The sequence below is a fragment of the Seriola dumerili genome, unplaced genomic scaffold (assembly GCF_002260705.1).
Source record: "Seriola dumerili isolate Sdu_G_001 unplaced genomic scaffold, Sdu_1.0 BDQW01000367.1, whole genome shotgun sequence".
Classification (NCBI taxonomy): Eukaryota; Metazoa; Chordata; class Actinopteri; order Carangiformes; family Carangidae; genus Seriola; species Seriola dumerili.
In genome coordinates this window covers 1471792-1495864 of record NW_019174622.1, presented here as the reverse complement: position 1 = coordinate 1495864, position 24073 = coordinate 1471792, and the positions used below count along the sequence as shown (strand labels likewise).

The following is a 24073-nucleotide window of genomic DNA, read 5'->3' as shown; positions in this document are numbered from 1 at the left end:
AGCGAGAGCGACTTTAAGACGCTCAGAAAATTAGTTGAATTATCACAGCTGTGACTCGACTCAGCGGGAAGCTGATTACAAGACGTCCTAATGGTTTTATGTCTGCTAGTGAAATAAACCCCACCCCCACCACACACACCCACACACACACACACACACACACACACACATATTCATGGACTCTACGTTTCTATAAATCACACAACGGTTTATAATCACTCTCTTCAAAAACAAACCCCACTGACAGACAAATTGGTTTCATTTTCGTGTCGCAGCGTGAGGTCAACGACGTCTTCACACTCGTTTTGGGGGAGGTGGGAGGTGGGAGGTGGGAGGGGGGAGGGGGGACAGAGGGAGGAGAAGCAGAAACAATTTCCATCATCAAAAAAAAACATGAAAAACCCCAATTAGAAATCGGAGACTTACTATGGCGGTCTGGTTCCGCAACCTCTCTCTGGCCTCTTCCTCGTCCTGCAGCTTCTTCCTGTTTCTCACACACAAACACACCGATCAGACGACACGTACACCTGGTTCATTTACTCACAGACACACACACAGTTTAAATCAGGTTTCACATCATCAGAAAATGACGAGGTCGCATTTCTCCAGAGAAACACTGAGAGGCTGAGAGACTGAGACCGAGGACGTGGATCACCAGAATCAGCTTTAGCAGAGGGCTGCGCTGCTGTGGGCGGGGCCAGAAGGAAGAACATTATTTTAAACACTTTTAAAAACAATCTAATATCTGTTTTAATGTGTGCTTCATCTTCCTGTCAAAACATCACTTTCCTTCGGCACTACTTTTTTCTCAACCGCTGAACCATTGTATCCCTACGCACAAGCGCAGGTCGGCTGAGCCAATCAGAAAGAGGCGAACTTCACGTTGTTTTAACGGGAAGACGAAGCGCTGAAGATATTCTACGTGAAACGTACATTTAAACGGATGTTGGATTGTTTTTAAAAGTGTCTACTTTAAGATGCTCCGGATTCATTTCAGCAGGTTTGTAAATTCGTCTCAGTCATAAGATGCTTTCTAACGAGGCCCTGGTTAATTTGAGTGAGAGGTTTTTGCTGGAGATAATTTTCTCCTGCTAATTTTGATATTTTACTAATTAAAACAAACTTGCAGCAGCTGCAGGACGCCGACATTTATCTGCTTTTTTACCGAATCAGTGGAAATAATTTTTTGAAATCTGATGCTACCATTTGAAAGTCAGTGTCACATCTGCCACGCCCTCCACCTCCAGCTCAGCACCCCCCCCCCGAGTGACCCTCTCCCCCCTCTCCCTGTGTGTGTGTGTGTGTGTGTGTGTGTGTGTTGTGATTGGCTGCAGGTGTGCCACAGTCGGAGCAGAGCCCCACCAGCTGCATCTCATCCTGTAATCACGACTTCTACAAATACCCGGATCGTGCGACCCCCCCTCCCCCCCTGCCTTCCCCCCTCCCCCACGTGCTTCCCACCCTGTGCTCCTCGATCTGCCGCTCCCTCTCGCGGTACCTCTTCTCCCGGTTCTCCTGCTCTTTCCTCTCCAGCTCCATCCGCTCCTCCTCGAAGCGCTGCCGCTCCTCCGCCGCCTTCCTCCTCTCCTCCTCCTTCCTCAGCTCCTCCTCGCGCTGCGGAGAGCAGACGACAGACAAATGAGACGACATTCACATCGCCATCACGTAAACCGCAGGAAAGTAAGAATTTTAAATCCACTATCTGTTAATCGGCTAATCGATGAATCTACATCTGATGCTGACGTAGATTCGGAGCCGCTCCAGCTGTGAAGGGCAAATCCAGCGGACACCCTGCAGCTGGATGAAGCGCACTGTCACTGTGTGTTTACTCTGAATGAAACACAGCTGGAGGACGCAACAGCATTTGACTTTGTCCCTCACTTTCACTCCAGTAACAAAAAACACACTGGGATTTACATGAACTGTAATTAGTTCCAGTGGAGAAGCAGGTGTTCGGATTGATACGAGTCTCAGCAGCTGGTTAGTTTAGCTTAGCATAAAGAGTGAAAACGGGGGGGGGGGGGCAGTCTGGCTCTGTCCGAGGGTAAAAACATCCACCTAGCAGCGCCAGTGAAAGCTCATTAATCAGCACGTGGCGTCTCTTTTGTTTAATCCGTATAAAAACAGTGTAAAAAGTGACAAACTTCTTTTTTTTTGATCAGTGATGCAGGATTAAACCGTTTTCCTCCTGCATCTTCTCCTTTTCTTTGCTTCACCCAACTTCTCCTCCACTCCCTCCCTCCCTCCCTCCTTTTCTTCTTTTGTTTTCCACATGTACCTTGGCCTGCTCCCAAAACTCCTCTCTATTGATTTTCTTCATCTCCACCTCTGCGTTGGTCTTCTGGTACACTGTGCCCTGCATCCGGAGAAACAAAATAGAGAGAGAGAGAGAAAGAAATAAAGGTTGTGTTTCTCCAGCCAGCGTGTAAATGACCTTTACAGGTGAGAGGTGTACTTCCTGTCATCTGTGAAAAGCTTGGTGTAAAACCTTCCTGCCTGAGGTTTAGAGTTCCTCACTGACTTGTAAACTCGCTGTGGCGTGTCCCTGCTGCAGCCAGTAAAGATCCACTGTGTTTCTATTGTGCAGACTCTAAATTAAGGAAACAGCAGCTCCGCCTCCTCACTGACCCGAGTCTCCGGGAGTTGTTTGTTTCTCCGGGCGGTTTCACTTCATTTTAAATTCTACTGAAGATCCTAGAGTATCAGAAGGAATCAGACATGTTCCCCTGGATTTTAACGGACTGTCTGGTTTCAAACAGCTGGAACAAGCCGACAGAATATTAAAAAATATATACTTTATATGTTTATTCTTAATTGAAATCAACAGAACTACAAAGAACCAACAATATGTTAGTCCGTCTCTCAGCAAGTTGTCACGTTCCTGCTCTGTCTGTGGCTCTCAGCTCCGACGCTACTGAAGAGCTTTAAAAACATGTCACAAATAAACTGTTTCATCTTTCAGAAGGGCTCCGAAATTTACTAAAACAGTAGAATCACTTCCTCGTGGTCGTATCCCTCCGCCACTCAGACTAGTTTCAGATTACATCCCTGTTTATCCAGAGTCAAATAAAATTTTAACCATTTGTGTGAAATTTTGTCATAATTACTGCGTGAAGTCATGAGTAAAGGCTAAAAAAAAAAATGTTTTCTGAGGTCACCGTGAACTTGACCTTTGACCTTTTAGCCACCGATATCTAACCAGTTCATCCTCAAGACCCAGTGGACATTTGTGCCAAATTTGAGGAAGTTCCCTCATGGCTTTACTGAGATATCGTGTTCACAAGACCAAAACAGCATTTGACCTTTGACCTTTGACCCCCCAAAATGTAATCAGTTCACCCTTGAGTCCTAGTGAATGTTTGTGCCAAATTTCAAGAAACACCGGCTGAGTACTGCAGTTTTAACAGGAGTAAATAGCAGATTTGTTGGGGACTATTTTCAGCAGTGGATTAATCCACATTTGGCTCTCTAGTATTTCTGGCAGCAGGAGTGTATGTGTGTGTGTGTGTGTGTGTGTGTGTGTGTGTGTGTGTGTGTGTGTGTGTGTGTGTGTGTGTGTGTGTGTGTGTGTGCATGTGTGCATGTGTCATCACACCACGTCTCCATGCTCTTCCTCTCGGGTTCTCAGGCGGCTCAGGACTGGACTCGCCACCGCCGCCGTCCCATTGGTCAGCCGCTGCCCGATGGCTGACGGGTCGATGTCTTCCAGACTGCTGGCGTTGACGATGACCTCCACTCCCTGGAGAGACGAGGCGGAAACCTGACGATCAATTCTGATTAATTACCTCTGATTCATTATCAATTTCAGTCAACACAAAACTCCTACTACATTTTATCCAATTTTATTTTCTAATCAATTTAATATGATCATTGATCTGATCACTGCACATATATAATAGATTGGTAGCATTCATGTGTGTGTGTGCTCTAACGGTCACTGAAACCCTGTCAGTGTGGTGAAGTCGAGGCTGTGTGGGAGAGAGAACTGCCACTTAGAATAATGACACTTCAACACACACACACACACACACACACACACACACACACACACAAACACACACACGTTACCTCTGCTTTAATCTCGATCTTTTTATCTACTCTACAAATCCAAAAATACACAGTCAGCCAGGTGTAGAGGACTGTACACACTGCTGTGTATGACACACACACACACACACACACACACACACACACACACACGCTTGGGTGAGAGGATCGTCATTCAGCTCAGAGCTCTCTGCACAGAGAGATTACTTTAAAAGTGCTGGTATTAGTCATGCTCTGTAACTGTAGCACACACGCGCACGCACGCACACACGCACACACACACACACACACACACACACACACACACACACACACACACACACACACACACACTCCTCTTTGATCCTCCTACAGGTTTAATGTGCTGGAGCTTCTTTTGAAAACAGACGAATATTCAAACGTGTTGATTGTGACAATTAAAGAATCTGAAGCCGACGAAGAAACAAACATCGTTCAGATCTGAATAAATAAACGAGTAAATAAATGTCGATCCCTACGAGTGATAATTTAAAGGGAAAATGTAAGAGTTCGGTCTGACCTGGAAGAAGTCTGCGATGGTGGCGACGTGACTGGCACACGCACACTTCCTGGCATCCGGCACGTCTTCCCCGACCTGAGAGGGAAAAGAGAGAGAGTTGTTGTTTAACAAAAAAAAAAAAACGAAACAGAAAGAGAACTAGAATCACCTCCTCACGGTCGTATCCCTCCGCCACTCAGACTGGTTTCAGGTTACATCCCTGTTTATCCAGAGTGGAAGTTTTGTCATAATTACTGTGTGAATCTCTTGAGTAATGGCCACTAAAATCTAATCAGTTCGTCCTTGAGTCCAAGTGAATGTTTGTGCAAAAATCTCAAGGCGTTACTGAGATATCGTGTCCATGAGAATGGGACGGACAGACAACCTGAAAACAATATGGCCTCCAGCTCTGGCTGTCGGAGGAATGAAAAGAAAGAAAGAAAGAACGAAAAAGGAGCGATGCTGGACCTGAATCTTTAATTAAAAATTGCCCTTTTTTTTTTTTCCCCCCCCCCCCCCCCCCCCCGCACACAAATGTTCAAATTCACGAGGACGGCTTCCCCTCGTCTCGGCCTCATTAGGATCTTTGTGTCGAGCCGTGGTCGTGAGACGGCCGTGCTGCGACAGGCTGGATGTGATTCAGTAATCACAGCTCATTCAGACCGACACAATGCAAACGCAGCGAGCAGCCATTACACACAGAAAGAAGCGGGAAAAAGGCCCCGTCTCATCTGAATTCAGAGCAATTTATCTCTCAATAACAGAATTTAACCACATTATCTGAGTGAGTGTGTGTGTGTGTGTGTGTGTGAGAGAGAGCTGGAGAAAGACAGATACAGTTTGAATGTTTTTGCATATATTTAAGAGGATGTGGTTCATCCAGGAAGTGTTTTGTGTATTTTTTTTTGTGTGTGTGTGTGTGTGCACTTTCTGGCACAGTCTGGCCTGGTTTGGCCCGGCCTGCCACGGCCTGGTGCTCCTTTGACTGTGAGTGTTGCAGTGTTACATTATGACGGACTCCCCTGGCTCCGCTCCCAGCCTCATTTAACCAGAGAAATGTCTCTTTCTGAGTCTCTGTAATTACCACGTCTCTCTGTCGCTCTTTTGTTCTTTTTCTTTTCATTCAAGTTTATATATACAGCTAATTTACATCGGCCGCCCGGTTACGTTCTTCATCAATACAAAGAGGAAGTATTTTAGCACTGAACATATCTGCTAAAATACATCAGCAGGACAATTAATCTGTAGTTTATTACAGATAAATCAGTATTGGTTTTGAAATATAGAAATTAAAGTAACTGAAAGCCAAAGACAGGTGCCTTTGTGGATCTGTGTGTAAGCCACGCCCCCTCGTTCCTCCTTCTGTACAACCTCAATACGTCTGACAGTGATGCCTTGTTTTCCTTTCCTTTCACAGCAGAAGCTACAGCCTGTTGACAAATTGGTGTGTCACTCAATAAAGACTTCAGTACAGTGTAATAGAGGTTCACAGCCCATAAAACAAGAATAAAGCCTTGAATTTTTCCTTATTTTATAGATAAAAACACAGAAAACCATAATAAAGAAAGAAAATTTTGCACACTTGTGTTTGAGTTATTCTAGAGGTAATATTGAAGTTTCTATCTTTATTCTGCTCCTTCTCTGGAGCAGTATTTAAGGACATTTTTTGTCTGCTCCATGAAAAAAAATCAAACTAAAAATCTGACTGGTCTCATTTTCTGTCACTTCAATAAACCCAGAACAACTTCTCCTCACTCTGAGCTCAGAGTAAAACAGCACTGCTCCCATTTAGTCTGGGTTTATAACAACTGACAGCCAAGCCTCTGAATCAGACGCTCTGATTGGCCGTGACAGTTCCCACTGGAGAGAATAGGAATATGGAAATATGAAATAGGAAAACATGTCTGTGAATATTTCACTAAACGTATTTAACGTATTTGCAACTTACCACATATGTAAATTAACAACATCCTCTTTAAATTTATAGAGAATATTCTCAGTCACCTACAAAACATATTTGCTGTGGTAAATTACTTGTATATAAATGTAATTTCTAGGAGACCGGGTTGAAAAAATTGCACTTGTGTCACAGGGAAACACTTGAACCACTGAACATAATCCAGGCGGTAGTTTCCATCAAAACGTAAACGGTAAAACGAATTAGTAAGAGTATAAAGTATATTTACACTTTAAACACTCTCCCTCTCTGTCATTATGCTCTTGCTGTAAGTGCCTCTGCAGACGTCAGGATCAGGAAGTAAAACATGCATCTCTCAGGTGGACTCAGCCCCTGTTTTAAATGCTCTTCAAACATTAAGTCGGAGACTCTCGCTGCGAATAAATGAGCTCAAACATCACAAATTATTAATCTCTTCCTCTTACGTTTCCTTTTCCACCGGGAATTTAATTCATTCTGTTTCTCGTGCGTTGACTCGACTTCTCTTGTTTGTCCTGTGAGTGGAAGGTCACAAGTTCAATTTCTGTGAGGCGTTCACATCCTGCTCTCTTTAAAAAAAAACAAAACACCACATCTGTATCCTCTGACTTTCTCAGAAAACACCTGACAACGCCAATCGATCAGCGATTCGTTAAAAAGGATCAACGCTGGGTTCAGCCATAATACAAGAGGTTATAACACGTCCTCTGAGCAGCGCTACGTCTTCAGTGAGTCGGCAATACAGAGTGGAAAGTGCCGCGGCTAGCTGGTTAGCATGCTAACTTCAATAGAAGAAGAGCAGACGTGACAGAGACAAGAGTCAACATTGGCGTTGCTTTCTTGGCGAGTAAAGGAATAAAGTTTTGATGCTGAACTCGCAACGTTTCTTCTAGACTGGTAAGTAAACTGATGCTAATGCTAACGTTAGCTATGTAGCGATAGCAAAAACTTACATGTAGCTATAAGCGTACGCTAGCAGCGATTTCTTCACTGTCCTGCCGACACTTGAAGGAAGCAGTTGAAACTCTTCTGCTTCTCGTGTAAATAATAATGATCACTCCTATTATTATTCTATAAAGGTTCCTCACATAAGCTTGAGAGCGAGTTCTTCTAGGAACCTTTTCTAGAGGTTCCTCCGCAGTTTGAAGAACCTCCAAAAGTTCCTCCAGGATCTTTTTTTATCTTAACAGTGTAACAGAAGTTTAAAAAAAAATATCAGTTTTACAAATTTATGCAAATTTATCGATAATCAACAGTTGATCTACTTTTGTTTCTAGTGCTTTGCTCTTGATTTAACGTGTCCACAGAGTCACAGATGACGTCATCATATCCTGCGCACCATGAACCACAGGGACGGGACATAAAAATCTGCTGAAGCTGAGAAAACTCATTGAAGTAAGGAAACCAGCTGCAGCGTCTGTGCGTTGACTCAGCATCAGAGCAGCGAGATGTGTTGACTCAGTTCAGTGAGTTATACTGTTGGCTTTAACAAACTTAAGATGAACAGTTCTGTCCACTACTTTTATATAATGTTTTAAAGTGAACATGTTTTATTTCAAGTTGTATTTTTGTATTTTTTTTTTTACTGTTGCAGCAGTTTCAGGTTTGATTCCTCCATGAACTGACATTAAAAAACATCATTATACAGAAAATATCAAAATCAAATAAAATTGGAAGATTGTGTTTTTTTTTAAATGTCCCGTGTTTTGTTTTTAATATCAAAATCACGGAATAACCTACAACGCATTTTAAATATTGATTCTTTGATAACATATTGGGACAGTTTAGAAATAATGCTTTTAAATCTTAATGTTTTTGAATGTTACTGTTTTTATTAGGAATTAATTTTTGTATTTCTGATTGTTTGGTTTGTTTTCTTTCTGCTTTTGTAATGGCATCATTGAAAATAAAGGTCACCCCTTAATGTATCCCTGAGAAAATAAATAAAGGTTGATGCTGAAATCAAATGTTCCCGTATCGGAGGTGTGTCAATCACCTGACACTAGGAGAAAGGAGAAAACCTCCCACAGGAAATAACCTTACAAAATCAAACTGTCACTCTTCGTCTTTTTGTTTTGCCAGGAAGACAGCTGCTGTAAATTTAAGTTTGACATCAACTTTATTTACACAGCTTAAAAATCACAAACAGACAAACAAACAGAAGCGCTGTTGTACTCATCATTGCCTGCAGGTGGCACTAATGTCAGCATCGCAGCAGCAGCAGTAACTTCCTCTGCCTGTAGAGGGCAGCACGTCTACACCTGCAGCTCTAAACTGCTGCTGCTGTTACGTCTCATCCCTGCAGCAGGTGTGAAGCTGCTGAGGCTGCAGCTCTGTGATTGGACGATGGAGAGTTAACCTGGTTTCAGGTCCCTGATGCGTCCTCGTTAAATAAACTGCTGCATTAAAAATGTTCTCTGACCCTTAATGACTCTGATATTCTCCTTTCATACCCTACAGGACATTTCAGTGTGTGTGTGTGTGTGTGTGTGTGTGTTGCCGGGGGTGTGTGCATTGCATCATATCCTGCCCCTCCCCTCCAGTTCCAGTCCCTCCACCCTCCCGACCCGGCGACTCACCCAGTTGATGAGGATGTATCGTGGCAGCGCGGCGGTGGGATCCTTGAGGCTGCAGAAGCCGTACATCACCCGGGCGCTGTCAAAGGTCAGCGTGATCTCTGCCAGACCGCCCCCTGCATCACAGAACAACACACTTTATTATTCCTGCAGCACAGGACCAGTCACGTCTGCCGGACTGTCCTCTGTCAGGGACGAGCTGGGCCTCTGAGCCACCGAGGAAAACTGGTCAGAGAATAACAAACTCATTTCATCTCTCCATCACATACGAAGACTGTGTGATGCAGCTGAAAGCTCTAGAAAAAGATCCTGTGTGGACCTTGATTTGAGATCGTCTTGTCAAACATTTTACACTTCCTGTGTTTTATTTTGAAGTGTTGATCCATAAGAAGATATATTTGTGGTTTTAAGAACCAAAAACCATCTCAGTATAGTTTTACATCTCCTCTCTCAGGCTTCTCTCTGGAGCTCTAGTAACAACAGGTCGGTGAGCCAATCAGAAGAGAGGAGGCTCTCAGCCTCTCTTCTGATTGGCTGACTGTTTTCTGACTGATCCAATAAAAATAAAGCAGATTTCAGGTAAAAACACTTAGAGAAACCAAATCCTGTAAAGGTTTGGATGGTGGGTCCAGGTGGGCGGGGCTTGGTGACTGCTTTGTTGTGACATCACAAAGTTCCAGAAGTCCTGACGGCTGGTTTTAAGGCTCAGTTTCTGAATACAGGCTGTGTGCATTTCTCTGTGGACTGAGGCTTTGATACTTTCACAGTATTAATATAGAAGCTAGACCTGATCTATAATCACACTACACATGGACACAGACCTTTAGAATATATAGGAACTTTAAGTCAGCAGCGACGTGTTCCATGCTGTTGGTTTTATGCCTCAGTTTATGATCCTGTTCTACATATCAGTGTCTACAGAGATGTCAACACACATATCTACACACCACACACACACACACAAACACAAGAGTGGTTCTGCTGGCTGTGATCGGAGGAGGCAGACATCTTCCTCTGAGGTTCACAGAGCAGATGAACAAACTGTGTTTCCTCTCTGTCGCTGCTGAAATATTCACATATCTGTGAGGGAAAGCTGCCGACATGAAGGAGGCTAAGACCAGTGCTGCGAAGAGCGGCTCTTTATCATGCATCTCTCCGGCATTACTGATGCAGACACTTGAGTGTTTCTATATTCAGGACTGATGATTACATTAGACTCACAGAATAAGTCCCGATTCTCATCAAGAGCAAATCAAAGTGAAACCACGAGACAAACCGAGACTCTTAAATAAAGAAATCAACCATGTTTATAAAGACGGTTTTAACAAATCCCATAATAACACAAAAAAACAACAATGTGTCCGTCTCTAAATACGGTCTGAATTTTTGATTCTGCAGCTCTCAGCACATCAGTTCCTATTTAGAAAATAAATCTTTAAAACATCTCACAAATAATTTAGTTTCATTTCAAACCTGGGCACTTAAATGCTAATCAAAAATGAGGAAATAGAGATTTACTGGATTAATACTTAACCCAGGTCAACAGTGTGTCTCAGTGATGTGTTTTAATAGTTTATTTATACTGATTATTATAACAGATTAACAGATTACACTGCTGATTGCTTTACTCCAGTAAGTCAACTACAATTCCCAAGATGCATTTCAGTCAGAAACAGTTTCATATTCTGTTACGTGCTAAGCTAACATCGAGCTGAAGCTAAAGATTAGAAACCTAATGAAACAGTTGAAATCGGTTCATTTTCAGATTGCGGCTCAGTTCTGGATGACCTCAGTAACCATGGCAACGTGTGTTGTTTTCCTCCTCTCACTTCACAGCTGTTTTACACTGGGATTTCTCCCCCAATGTGAGATTAAACACACAACTCATCGACATGTTGTTTATCACATAATTGGCCGCAGTATTAATCACGAACTTTATTGTGAAAATATCTGATTACAAAATATGTTTATTGTCCTAGAAATACCTCACTTAACGATTTCAAATTAATTTTCTTCCATGTGTTCATTCACACATCACAATGCCACAATGCAGCGATGTCATTACAGTCTGGCGCAAAAGACAGTGTCTTCACATCAGATATGGGGGAGTCTCATTAAACTGTAATGATCGTGCAGCGCGTCATTAGCCGGAGTAATAATGAATCCAGCTCTCTGATGGCCCGGCAACAATCAGGAGGCAAAAGAACAGGATGTGCCACCCCCCCTCCCTCCCCCACCCCAAAGCAACGGCAGAACCTGCAGAGCTCATCAGACTTCGAGCTGCAAATTACAGCCGTGACGTTAACGTTTGGCCGCGTTCATTAAAACAGCAGAAGAATAACAGTGAGATGGCACGTTTGGGATTTGAGATTAAATTTTCGGACCGAGGCGGGGGGCAGGGGTGGGGGTGGGGAAAGATCTGTTTCCGCGGAGGGAGATGAAAGGATGAAGAGATGATGGCAGGAAAAGTATGAACTCACCTCCTGATGTTGCCAGTGTCAAGTCATTAGTGTCATCCTCGTATGTGTACAAGGCCCTGAAAGAGAGAGAGACAGAGAGACAGAGAGAGAGAGTGTCAAAAAACAAGTTTCACCTTTAGCAACATTACAGTCTCAAATATTGTCTGTTTTAACATCTGCAGAGGTAAAGTCAAAGTTAAATTACTTTAAACTTGAGAAACAGAGTTACTTTTTCATTGGCTGCAGTTTATCTTTAAATACATTTCCCTGAACCCTCCCTCTGACTGAAAACAATATTTAATTCCTCACAGATCATCGCTTTCCTTAGAGCTGAACCGATCAGTCAAATATTCAATAATCAGAAAATACATGTAAATAATAATAATGAATTCATCATTTGAGCTATTGTGTTTAAGCACGTGCACAAAAACTGTGTATTCAGAAAGACTGAGTGACATCAGCATGTCAGAACTGTCACTGTGAGCATGTTAGCATGCTAACGTTAGCATTTAGCTTCCTGTTACAATACATGACAACATGACTTGAGTGCGTTCAGTGCATCGACACTCTCACACGTCAGCAGGATTTCAGACCGACCACCGATCAACCAGGCTGCTGCAGACCACGCAGCTCTCTATGTGATCACATATTGATTCAGTAACACCAGGTAACCAATCAATCAATTAACCAATCAGATTCTTTCTCATAAAGACATTCGAGAGAAGTGACGTAAGTCAGCAGAACCAGTGACTCCAGTCTGTCACCAGAAACAAGTGTTACAAATGTCTTTAGGAGGATTGACAGCGTGCGTGTGTGTGTGTGTGTGTGTGTGTGTGTGTGTGTGTGTGTGTGTGTGTGTGTGTGTGTGTGTTGTAAAGCAGATTACTTGGTTTGATTAATGACTGTGGGAACTTTGTGTCTGGATTAGAAAAGCACTGACACTTTTAATAATGACAAGTACACACATCCTGAACACACACACACACACACACACACACACACACACACACACACACACACACACACATATATATGAATGTGTGTGTGTATTTGTAGTATGGTAGTATCTCGCACAGACACACACCTGTGACCTCTCTGTCTGAGGTTACACGAAGGTGACAGAGATTACAGATTAGCCAACATCATCAGATTAAAATTGTTTGACCTACAGTGACCCTGCCATAAAGAAATCCATGAACCTTACTGTAGTAACACAACTCTATAAAAAAATACTCATGAAAAAATACTAATTAAAAGAGCAGAAATATTGGAAACAAATTCTAAAAGTATTGATGATGGAGCCAATGTCAATGATATAACATTATATTATTGGATTATTAATATTGATGCATTGACATATAAGCAGCATTTACTAATACATAGGTCAAGGGGAACCTGAACTGCAGCTGCTTAATGCACCGTTGATTTTATAAAGTCAGCAGATGTTTTGTTTGTACGAGCCACATCTGCACAACATCTGGTGATGGCAGCTTTCAGGAAGAAGAAGAAGAAGAAGAAGAAAATAATGTCTTTTGATCTAAAATACATCTGTATTTTTGTAATTGTATTTAAATACAAATTGTATTTATGTTCTTAAAAATAGGACGTGACGTCAGGTTAAAATGTGAACTTTGTGTCATCGACTCCGACTGACGCTCCATCGAATCAGGAGAATCTGTGGAAAGTGAAGCGGCTCGAGGAGGCGGCGGCGCTCAGAATGGATTTTCCTACGTATTAAAACGCATGCTGGGATTGAGGTTAGAGAAATTACCCTTTAATCTATCAGGGTTTAAACAGGAGATTATAAAACTGGAGAGCAGTGCACTGTAGATTATTGAAGATTATTATTATTATTATTATTATTATTAATAATAAAAACACTGCCACATAAAACTCTTGACCAAACTCTCCATCAGAACAAAAGTGCAAAGCTGCTGCTGATCATCACACGTACATGGACGTGTGTGTTGAGTACACGTCATGGGACAGATTCATGTGTACCACAGTCACAGCAGACTCAATGCCTGTTAGCCTGTTAGCCTATTAGCCTGTTAGCTTGTGGATATTACTCCTGCTTCCTGCTGCCTGTCGCCTTTGCAGAGACTCACTGCTGCAGTTCACACAACTCCCAGTGTCTGTTAGTGTCAGTAATTTTGATTCAAATCTTTTATTTATCATCTACGGGTCATTTCTTATTTTTGCTTCTGTTTGCTGAAATATAATTTTCTTCCATTACAGTAAAAGTGAGAAATCCCTGTTTGAACCTTTGTTTCTACACAGCTGCTTGAACCTATGTAGCTTTGTAGATGCCCATGTGCCTGTTTAAGTGTGTGTTTGTGTGTGTGTGCGTGTGTGTTGGGGATTACCAGCCGGACTCACACCAGATGACCTCATGCTGCTTGTTTCAGCCTGAAGCTTTCGTCTGGCCTGTGTCTGACTCTGTGCTGACCTCACCTCCCTCCTGTCCTGTTTCTGCACCGTCACTCGCTGCTTCCAGAAAACCTTTAGTTTTCTCTCTTTTACGCCGGGCTGCACATTTCTCTGCCCTCAACATCACTAAAACCTTTCCGTTCTCCAATCAGCTCTGTTTATCCACTGTCGGTCTGCCTGTTGTCACAGCAACAGCCGGGCGTTCTGCCTGCATTCACCATCAGTCATAATAGAGTCACCTGTACAGGTAAGACTGCAACACACTGACATTAGCAGCTCAGTCAGGCTCCGATTATTACCGCACTGCGTTAATTAAAATTAATCTAATATCAAACTTACACTGACTTTGTTTGGTTTCATTTGTTTACATCTGATGATGAAAGCTGTACATTCAAATCCACACAACACAATAACTGCCCTGATTCATATTTTCAGATTAACACTGGATCAAATGACATGACATGAAATATGAAAAAGGTTCCCGTCAGCTCCACGGAGCGTTTCACCTCCTTTCGGCTCATTGTTCTGCTTTTACTTTTCCTCTTTTGATTCACTCTCACCAGAAACTGTCTGTCTTACTGCAACGACACCACAGGACAGACGGAGACAGCTGGAGAGAAGCCGGTGAAGAGAGTGGAGCATTTAGCAGCTAAAGAGATGAAGAAGATGGTGGAGACCAAAAACAGAGCCGAAAGGAGACGGAATATTAGAGGTGACGCTTTTGCCGCTTCGTGATAATATGTCAGTGTTGTTTACAGCTTGTTCTGTAGAGTCAGTGAACGCAGCTTTGACTTTTCCTCTCACCAAACCAAACTCCACCAAAAAATACTTGATTTTGACTCAAAGAGTCATCAGCGCTATCTGTAAGCTATCGCTCCCGAGCGATGCGAAATGCATGCTGGGATACGTGTCAACCTCAAGCCAGCTCACACAGGACATTTTTGGATCATACTTGTCATCTAGGGTCGTCTGTGCAGCAGCTTATTATGACGCATAGTTACGTTGTGTTGCTAGGCGACACCTAGAGGTCGTAGTATTTATGACAGGAGCGAAGGGAAAAGTGTTGGCGACGTAGTTTAAAGAGAGATTTAGAAACGCTTCAATCCTAGAAATTACCGTCATATATAAATAAACATTTTTACTTTGGTTAAGGTTCGTGAAAAGATGGTTGTTCAGGTTAAATGTAAATAAATGGGTTGTGTTTGGATTAAACCACGAAGGTAAATAAATAAAAAGAACAATTACGTCTCCTACAGAACGTATTTGCTGTTTCAGTTTAGTTGTAAATGTATAAATATAATTTGTTGGTTGTCACTTCACATTACGATCATCCAACGTGACTTGCCGACAGTGACTAACTACAATTACTACTGTTCCAGTGACAGTGCTGGAATTGGCAGCATCACAACAAACCAATAGAAACGCAGATTCCTGGAGGCAGAGAGAGAGGAGGGGTGAGGAAGGGTGAGGAAGGGTGAGGAGGGGTGAGGAGGAGGGATTATAGATGAAAAGAGACAAAACAAAAGACAGGAAATAAAAAGATGACAGATAATAAAAACAACACGGTGTTAAGAGGACGGAAGAAAAGGATATGAGAAAGAAAAAAAGGAAGTGTTTAAGATTGAGAGAGTGATAGAAAAAGAGAGAGAGAGCATGACTGAGCCTCACTCTCTCACTCTAGGCTCTATAAATAATTCTCTTTAAAGCAGACAGCTGTTTATTATTCATATGAGGCCTTCATGACCTAGAAACAGCTGTGTGTGTGTGTGTGTGTGTGTGTGTGTGTGTGTGTGTGTGTGTGTGTGTACAGCTGAGCATATAAGAGGGAGGAAGATGAGAGGAGAAAAGAAAATATAAAAAGGAGAGAAAAGACAATACCAGGGAGGAAAAGAGAGAAAATTGAATAAGAGGATGAGGAGGTGACGATGATGATGATGTGTGTCGGACAAAGAGGATTGTAACGATTGAAAAAGAAAATGGGGGGAGAAAAGGAAGAAGAGATGGTAGAAATGGAAGAGGAAGCAAAGAATGAATGAGCAGATGAAAAGAGAAAGATGGAGGTAGAGAAGAGGAGGAGGTGGAGAAGAGGAGGAGGAAGAACAAAGAAGAGCAATAATGAAGGATTGGACTCAGTGAATCAACTAATCACAAGTGTGGAGGTCGGTCCGGATCATCATCGCTGCTCCGTCCAATCAGGACGCAGCTCTGGTCTCAAAACTGGTTCATGTTTTTTATTTTTCATTCATATTTAAATAAGAAAAAGTTTTTTATACTGTTAATCATGAAGAGCAGAGTGTCCTCTAACGTTATATAACAGGTAAAAAAAAAAAGATGATTTTGAATAAATTGAGCATCTTTATCCACAATTTTTACATCTATGACGTCAAATCTAAAACGATTCCTCACATTTTGTGTCAGATGTTTAGCATCAGTGTCAGTTTTATCTCTGGAAACTCAATGAGACCAAATGAGAAACTAAAACAGCCTTTTGTCCACAATGAATATGAGACAAGAACTCAACAAAAAGTAACAAGGATTATGACAAAATGTAAATTTTTCATGTCAATGTGAAAGACGGACAAATGGAAATAAGAACTTATTCAACCACCTGCATGAATCTGCAGAATCACACAGTGAATCAACAACATCCTGCACCTGAAAACATCTGGAACTAATAATCAAACTGCTGTTAACTGACTAATTGTTACAGCTCTAATCAAAGTGGAAACATCCACTGAGATCAATAATACAAATGTGGCTTTGTGTCCTGAAATGAACCTCGACGTTTTGAACTTTTAAACCGCCCTCTCTCTCTCTCCTCCTCCCTCCCTCCCTCCCTCCCTCTCTCATTTCCTTTCCCTGGCTTTCCTGCTTTCTGCGTCATCTCTCACACAACATAAAATATTTTTAATGCTGTCTCACTGTGTGACACACAAACACACACACACACACACACACACAGACTGTTTCTTCTCATCTCTCCCAGGCCATTAAAACAACATGAGTCTCAACAGGAAGAAGCCACAGAGTTATTTTCGGCTGAAAGCTGATTAGCACTGTGTCAAACCCAAAATCACAAACTCTCAGAAGCAAGAAGCTTCTAACGGAGCTGATTTGAAATTCTGACGACATATTACTGAAGATTAATAAACAGAATCGGGAAGGAGGAGCAGAGCCGACGACTCGTGCAGGGAACAGGACGGCTCCGGATAAACACGTCTGTGGCTCAGTCTCAACAAACACACAACTTCCCTTCAGGAACGTCTTGTTTTAAAGGTAAAAAAAAAAATCCTGATCTGGTATCAGGGGCACAAAACAAGCAGCTCCGAGCGGGAAAGGAGAAGCTGTCTGGATTGATGAGAGGTACCGAGACACACACAACAACAGACAACACCTCAGATCAGAGGGACGTGTGTGTGTGTGTGTGTGTGTGTGTGTGTGTGACAAGTTGCAAAAGATGCCGCCAGCGGCTCTGAAGGAAAACGTTTCCTCCAAGAAGTTGCTGCAGATATTTTGTCCACCTCCTGTTTGCAGGATCAGCGGAGCATGGCACTGTTGCCAAGATAAACCTCCCCACACACACACACACACACACACACACACACACACACACACACACACACACACCCCATGGGGAGTGTCACCATGGCAACCGGGCAGCATCCCCCATCGTTATCTCGGCAACAGCAGTTGTTGCGACCTGAGGGGAGCGACAATGTAAAGATATGGTGGTGGGAAGGAAGGAAGGAAGGAAGGAAGGACGGAAGGAAGGAGGGAGGGAGGGAGGGAGGGAGGGGGGTGAAGGAGAGCTGAAGGGCAAACACACACACACACATATACACACACCAAGCGAGCAGCAAGAATGTGTGTGTGTGTGTGTGTGTGTGTGTGTGTTGGGGTGGTCCAGCTGGACTCACTTCACAACTTCAAAAGGATGTGCAGCCCTGATGCACTGAGCTCCTTCGTGCACAAACAGCAGGAGTGTGAGGATACACACTGATGTCACGTTTCACCACAAAAAAACGTTTTTGTGTTAAAAAAGAAAAATGTCTTGTAGCATCGACTGAATCCTATCAAGCAGGATGTTCAGTGTGGAGTCATAAAACCTGCATTAACGTCAAATCTTAGCACAAGAGTTGAACTACATGACAGGAAGCAGCTGCGCCTCGTTTTTTTGTGTTGAGTTGTGTAAGTAAATACGACTTTCACCTACACACAGCTCTGCATCTGGAACCGGATATGTTGCTTAAACCATACCAGAGTATCCAGAGGAACAAATATAATCAGCATCTCTTTCATTTAACAAAAGCAGCAAAGTTTCTTTTAACTTTTAAGTTTCGTCCAAGAACTTTGCTCAAATGAAAAATAGTGAAGCAGCAGCTCATCACGCCCTCAGACCTGCACTCCACTGCTTCCAGGAAATAGCCACAATCTAATGAAACTAAAGCAGGATCTGCTCCGTGAAGCTCAGTAAATTGTGTGTTTATTAAATCAGTTTTACATTCTAATGATGAGTGTGTAAGCATTGCATTGCGGTTGCCGTGACAACCCAAAAAAAAAAAAAAAGAAAAGAGAAAAGTGGCTTAATGTACCAATCTGCAGACGTGAGAAAAAGGAATCTGAGTCTAAAGCCAGAACATGGCGATGAAGACGCCAGAGTTAACGGTTCTGATTCCAACGGAAAACATCTTCACTAGTTCTGCCTTCAGACGACTTGGACGTGCGTCACCAGGCGGCTGATGGGATGAACGCTGCCAGGAAGCTCTCTGCGCTGCTGTCAGAGAGAGAGAGAGAGAGAGAGAGAGAGAGAGAGAGAGAGAGAGAGGAGCCGACCGGCCGAGGCCCATTTAGAGAAGAGAATTAGACAAAGTCGAGTCAGCAGCTTCTCCGAGCCAGAGAGACTTTAACGGAGTCGGACCAAGCGAAGACAGAGGGAGGGGGGTGTGTGTGTGTGTGTGTGTGTGTGTGTGTGTGTCCATCCGGGCCAATCATCTGCCATGTTTGTCAAGAAACTGTCAGTTCTTTCGCAGCTTTTGTAAACGTTGCAGATACAGTGAAGTGACAGCGGTAAGCGTGAAGTTTTTTGGCTTATTTAAAACAGATTATGTTAAGCTGCATCTCGGAGCATGAAATCAGTCGGGGGGCCTGTACAGTGTTGTACTCTTCTCTTGTTTTTTTTTTTTTTTGTCAGACTTCCAGAGCGACGCCGGGTTCCTTCCCCAACAAAAATCCAATATTTATCCTCAGGGTCTGAGAGTTATGGATTCCTCCTGGGTTCTTAATGTCCGCGGGGAACAGAAAGATATGTGCGGTCAGAGAGAGAGAGAGAGAGAGAGAGAGAGAGAGAGAGAGAGGGAGGGAGACGGTAAATACAGACAAAGAGCCGTGAAGACAGAAGCAGACAGACAGAGAGCATTGTGGGACGGGACAGAGAGAACTATGGGGGGATGATTAAGTGCGTTGGCAACGGCTGTTATTCCTGTGGTCGGATAACACGGTGTGATTTACTGAGCTAGAAACCTTCATGGTGACTCAATGCAAAAGAAATGAGCCGGACAGACATGAGGACGGAGAATTATGGGTAATGTTTCATTCACGGGGGTGGGGGTGGGGGGGGCATGACTCCTGCTCAGGTCTGGGAATGCAGAGATGATCCCACGAGTGAGACACGAGGGTGAGTGGTGTGAAGGCTGAATGATCCGCAACCGTGATGGTGACAACACGAGGGCCGTGACGCTCGTTGCGCACAAACTGTGAAGTTTGTCCTGAGAGCGTGGCGAGAGAGGAGAGAGAGAACTGCTCCCCCCCCCCCCCCCCCGTACGGTGGCCAGCTCAGGACATCTCACACAGACTCAGTCGACTGGAAGCTGCTTGTGAGCGTGAGAGAGTTTGTACAGTACAAATCCACTTTCCATAAATACACTGATGTAGGTGTATTAGCTGACAGATGCTCTCTCTCTCTCTCTCTCTCTCTCTCTCTCTCTCTCTCTCTCTCTCTCTCTCTCTCTGCTGCTGGAGGCTTTGACACTTTCTCACATCAGAGAAGAATTGACTGGTTCAGGGGACAGGGGGCGGGGCTAAATAAACCTGAAACAAACAGCATAGACAAATAAAAGATGCTAACTGCGCTAACGGTTCTGATTTCTCATCTGAGGCTCAAACATGTGGCTGAGTCTCTCTGATGTTCCCTCCTCTCACCATCTTGATACTCTCGGCTCTTTCACCTGTCCACCTGGAGCCAGCAGGTGGTGGGCGGGGCATAACGCCTGATCCAGATGTCACAATGAGGAAGTAAGAGGAGATCTGGAGCTTCCATTTTTTGTTTTTCACTTTTTATGTTGGAAAATCATGTTAAACAAAATATGAAGAGGAACTTCAGAGAGGAATCAGTGTGAGGACAAACAGTTAAAGAGGAGACAGAGTAAAGAAATCAATGAAGACGCTGCTAAAATAACAGAGAGAGGAGTCAAGTGGAGAACAGAAGGGTGTACTGAACATCAGTCTGCATGTGTCTGGGCCTCTATTAAATTCTAATGAGTGGAGGAGGAAGGCTGTTGTAATGGCGTCCCTGGAGAACAACATCAATGCAGTGGTGTGCAGAGAGAGGGAGAGAGAGAGAGAGAGAGAGAGGTGGAGCGTTGGCTGCAAATGAACGTGAGACGAGTCATTTACACGTTGAGGTGCGACAGAGAGAAATACAGACACAATGCAGAAAATTCACTTTTTTCAGTTTCCATAAACATCAACGATAATCCAAAGCTCTCGGGGCTCTGCAGCCGACTCCACAGAGGCAGCACTGCTGGTAACAGTCCAGCTAAAATAACATCAAATAACAGTAAATAGAGCAGGACAGTTTCATCTATTTCGGGGCTTTAAAAGAGACTTTTTTTTTTTCTTCACATTCTTGGTCATGGTTCATTCTGTAGATAATCTCAGACTTCATCACGACTGAAGTCCAACACGTAGCAACAGAAACGTTTGTACTGTATTTGTACGTATATGTGTTTCAACAGGGCGGGGTTTTGGTTTAGATTTTACTTTAATTTAGTTACGACATAATTTAATTCCATTTTATGATATTTGATGAATATCATTTCTCATTTGCTTTTCAACAAAAGCAAAACTTCTGCAATGTTTTCTAAAAACAAGCAGCTGCACAAGAACTAATAAACCAAATGAAATTATGATTTCAATCATGAAGTATTAGATTAGATTAAAGAATACGCAAAGGATGGTGATGAATCTGACCAAACAGGGTTTTTTTTTTTTTTTTGTAGTTTTCTATCCTCAGTACTGCAGATATATTTCTGCCCCCCCCCCTCGGTTTCAGGTTGCTTCTCTGAACTAGAACATTTTGTGAAACTGTTTAAACACACTGCAGATAACGTGTGTATATTTTAAAAACATCTTTTTCCATTATTTTCCTTTTCATACGAGCACAGAGACACGGAGACACTGACACAGGTAAATTTTTGCTCTTACAGAGGTTATGCAGCGGTCACATCTCAAAAAGAATCAGCGTTAGCAGCTGACACACACACACACAGACACACATGCACACACACACACACACACACACGCACACACATGCACACGCACACACACACACAGAGAGAGAGAGGGAGGAGGTTCAGAAGGAGAGGATTAGACAAAACTACATCCTAATCTGAAAACAGATGTAGCCCAGATGCTGAGACAAGCTTCCTCAGTGAATGTACTGCACATCATCTGAGGGTTGTCATCGTCCGCAGACGTCAGCCATTGTCCTCATGTGAGTTACATTAAGATGAAAACAAATCTTCTTTGAATATCTGCTGCGTTCGTCTACGTATTGTGTATTGTCTGAGGCTGAAACACAGGCGGCTCTTTCCAGACGCAGCGAGGGAGTCAGAGTGCAGCACAAACATGAAACATGAGCATGAGTGAACTTTTCATCTGCGTCTGACAGAGTTCACGTCCTTTACCCAGAGTTTACTGACATCTACATCCCTGCCACGGCTAACAGCGGCTCACGGCTAATAACGGACTCACCAGATGGAAAGCAAAGTTATCTCGCCAAACCAGTAGCTGCTGACTCAGTGAAATTTGTGAGGGAACATTTTCCATCAATACTCAAGAATTTGGTCGGCAAACCAGCGGGCTTACCGCTCAGCTAACTGTCTGCCTCCGTGTTTGGCAGCGGGTTCTTTGTAGTGTTGAGATCGGGAAAAGGCTGACTTGCATTTGATTTTTAGGAGGAATTCTGCCTGGATCAGCAGTTGTTTTGTGCCGTTTGAACGAGCTGAGGGGGCCTGAACAATGGCAGCTCTACTCTGACACACTGACAGATGGCACATAAATGTATGTTTGTCATTAAAAGAATTAGGATTTCTGAAAAACACTAATCTGAACCTGAAGTCGCTCGCATGCCGTTACTCATGGGCTTTCCATGAGGCAACAACAACAAAAGCACAAAGACGAGAAAGACAAAAGAAAAGCTTGAGATTCTGATCAATCAAACAAAGAGGTTGAGTTTCCAGCAACTGGGAAGAAACTGTTTGAGTTGTGGAGAGATTTCTCACGACTAAAACAATAAGTCAAATGTTTACCTCCTCTCTGTAAACTGAAAGAAACCAGCACAAATAAAACAGAAGTTAGGTGTCGCTGAAAAAAAAATACAGGAAATTAACTTTGGTCCCTGAACAATAGGTTTCATTTCTCTCTTTCAGGCCCCGGGCTGAAAACATTTTAGGCATCTGTGATATGATCCTACTTAAGTGCTGAGGAATGTAGAACATCACAGAGCTGCTGCAAGAGCAAAGCAGGAACCAGAATCCAGAACTCTTAACCAGACTCCTTCCACACCAGCGATGGGAATAAAATGTGAACGATGTAAACAGTCTGTCGTCTACAGGGAGTTCTAGAATGTTCCTCTGCCAGACTGACGGTGTATCGATCTACGAAGGTTCTAGAATGTTCTACAGTTCTTCACTGTCAAGGAACTTGAATTTCAGGCTGATCCACTTGAGAATTCTACTGTGTTTAGAGTGTTCGTGTGGAGAAGCTGTTTCACTGAACGCTAACTTGATGATGAAACATTTTAGAGGCCACAGTCACAGAATCTGTGTTTACCAAAGATGTTTGGCAGGTAAACACTCTCGACCACGATGGTGGTTCATCCTTGTAGACATCTTTGGCTGACAGAGAGGTCTAGAATCTTTATGTGCCAATGGAATCTACAACTCTTACACAGAAAATCTTTATTTTTCATAGAGGTTCAGAATGTGAGAGGCCAGGAGTGTTTATATCCCATAGGTTTTACGTATGTATGTTTGTTGGCCGGAGAAATGTAGAAAGAGGTCTAAAATGGTTTCCAAAGAGATCTAGAATATCTATCTGCTGCAGAGGAGACGCCATGTTGGTCGGCCAGAGAGGTCTCCGATACTGATTTACTAAAGAGCTCTAGGACGATACAATGTTGCTCCTGTCAGGTTTAGAATGTGTATCTTTACAACGGATTCTAGAATGTTCATCTGAGAGATACAATGAATGGGGATCTGCGAGATCCAGAATATTAATGTGCCACGTGTGTCTAGAATATTTACATATTATTAAATGAGAGAAAGGTCTAAAATTTTTACGAGAAACAAAAAAAGAGGTCAAGGGTGTTTGTTGTCTGGATTCCTCCAGAATCTCTCCCTCCCAGAGAGAAGTGTGTTCTGTTTGTCCTGGAAGTCGTCAAACGCTGCCTTTGTGGAGAGAGGCCGAGTGCTGCAGAAGGGCAGGACAGTCAAAACAGTCTCAGCTGTGGCTCAGAGTCTGTCACTGTCACTTAGTCAGCACGACGGGAATTTTGTCTTGTTCTGGGCCCTCAGGACACACACACACACACACACACACACACACACCACACACACACACACACACACACACACACACACACACACACACACACACACACACACACACACACACACACACACACACACACCACCATGCCTTCCTGAGTCCTTGCACACTCACCCTAATCAGCTTTCTAGGGACGAGATGAAGGGACGAGGGTTCAGTATTTTATGTGTGTGTGCGTCTCTGAGGACTCAGGGCTCTGGTTGAACACTGACTCAGCAAG

At 43.2% G+C, this 24073-nt stretch overlaps 1 protein-coding gene across 3 annotated transcripts in view; it reads right to left on the bottom strand.

Annotated features, from left to right (window-relative positions):
• Window positions 1-24073, bottom strand: part of dbn1 (drebrin 1) — a 92546-nt gene that overhangs the window by 10430 nt on the left and 58043 nt on the right. The window contains exons 2-8 of one of the 3 annotated variants that reach the window (XM_022760842.1): window positions 11557-11612; window positions 9080-9192; window positions 4586-4660; window positions 3596-3760; window positions 2279-2356; window positions 1462-1614; window positions 427-483 (exon numbers count right to left, since the gene is read on the bottom strand). In XM_022760842.1, coding sequence (XP_022616563.1) covers window positions 427-483; window positions 1462-1614; window positions 2279-2356; window positions 3596-3760; window positions 4586-4660; window positions 9080-9192; window positions 11557-11612 — 697 coding nt within the window. The remainder of the gene's footprint in view (window positions 1-426; window positions 484-1461; window positions 1615-2278; window positions 2357-3595; window positions 3761-4585; window positions 4661-9079; window positions 9193-11556; window positions 11613-24073) is intronic. The other 2 variants (XM_022760843.1, XM_022760844.1) reach the window with 2 other exon arrangements.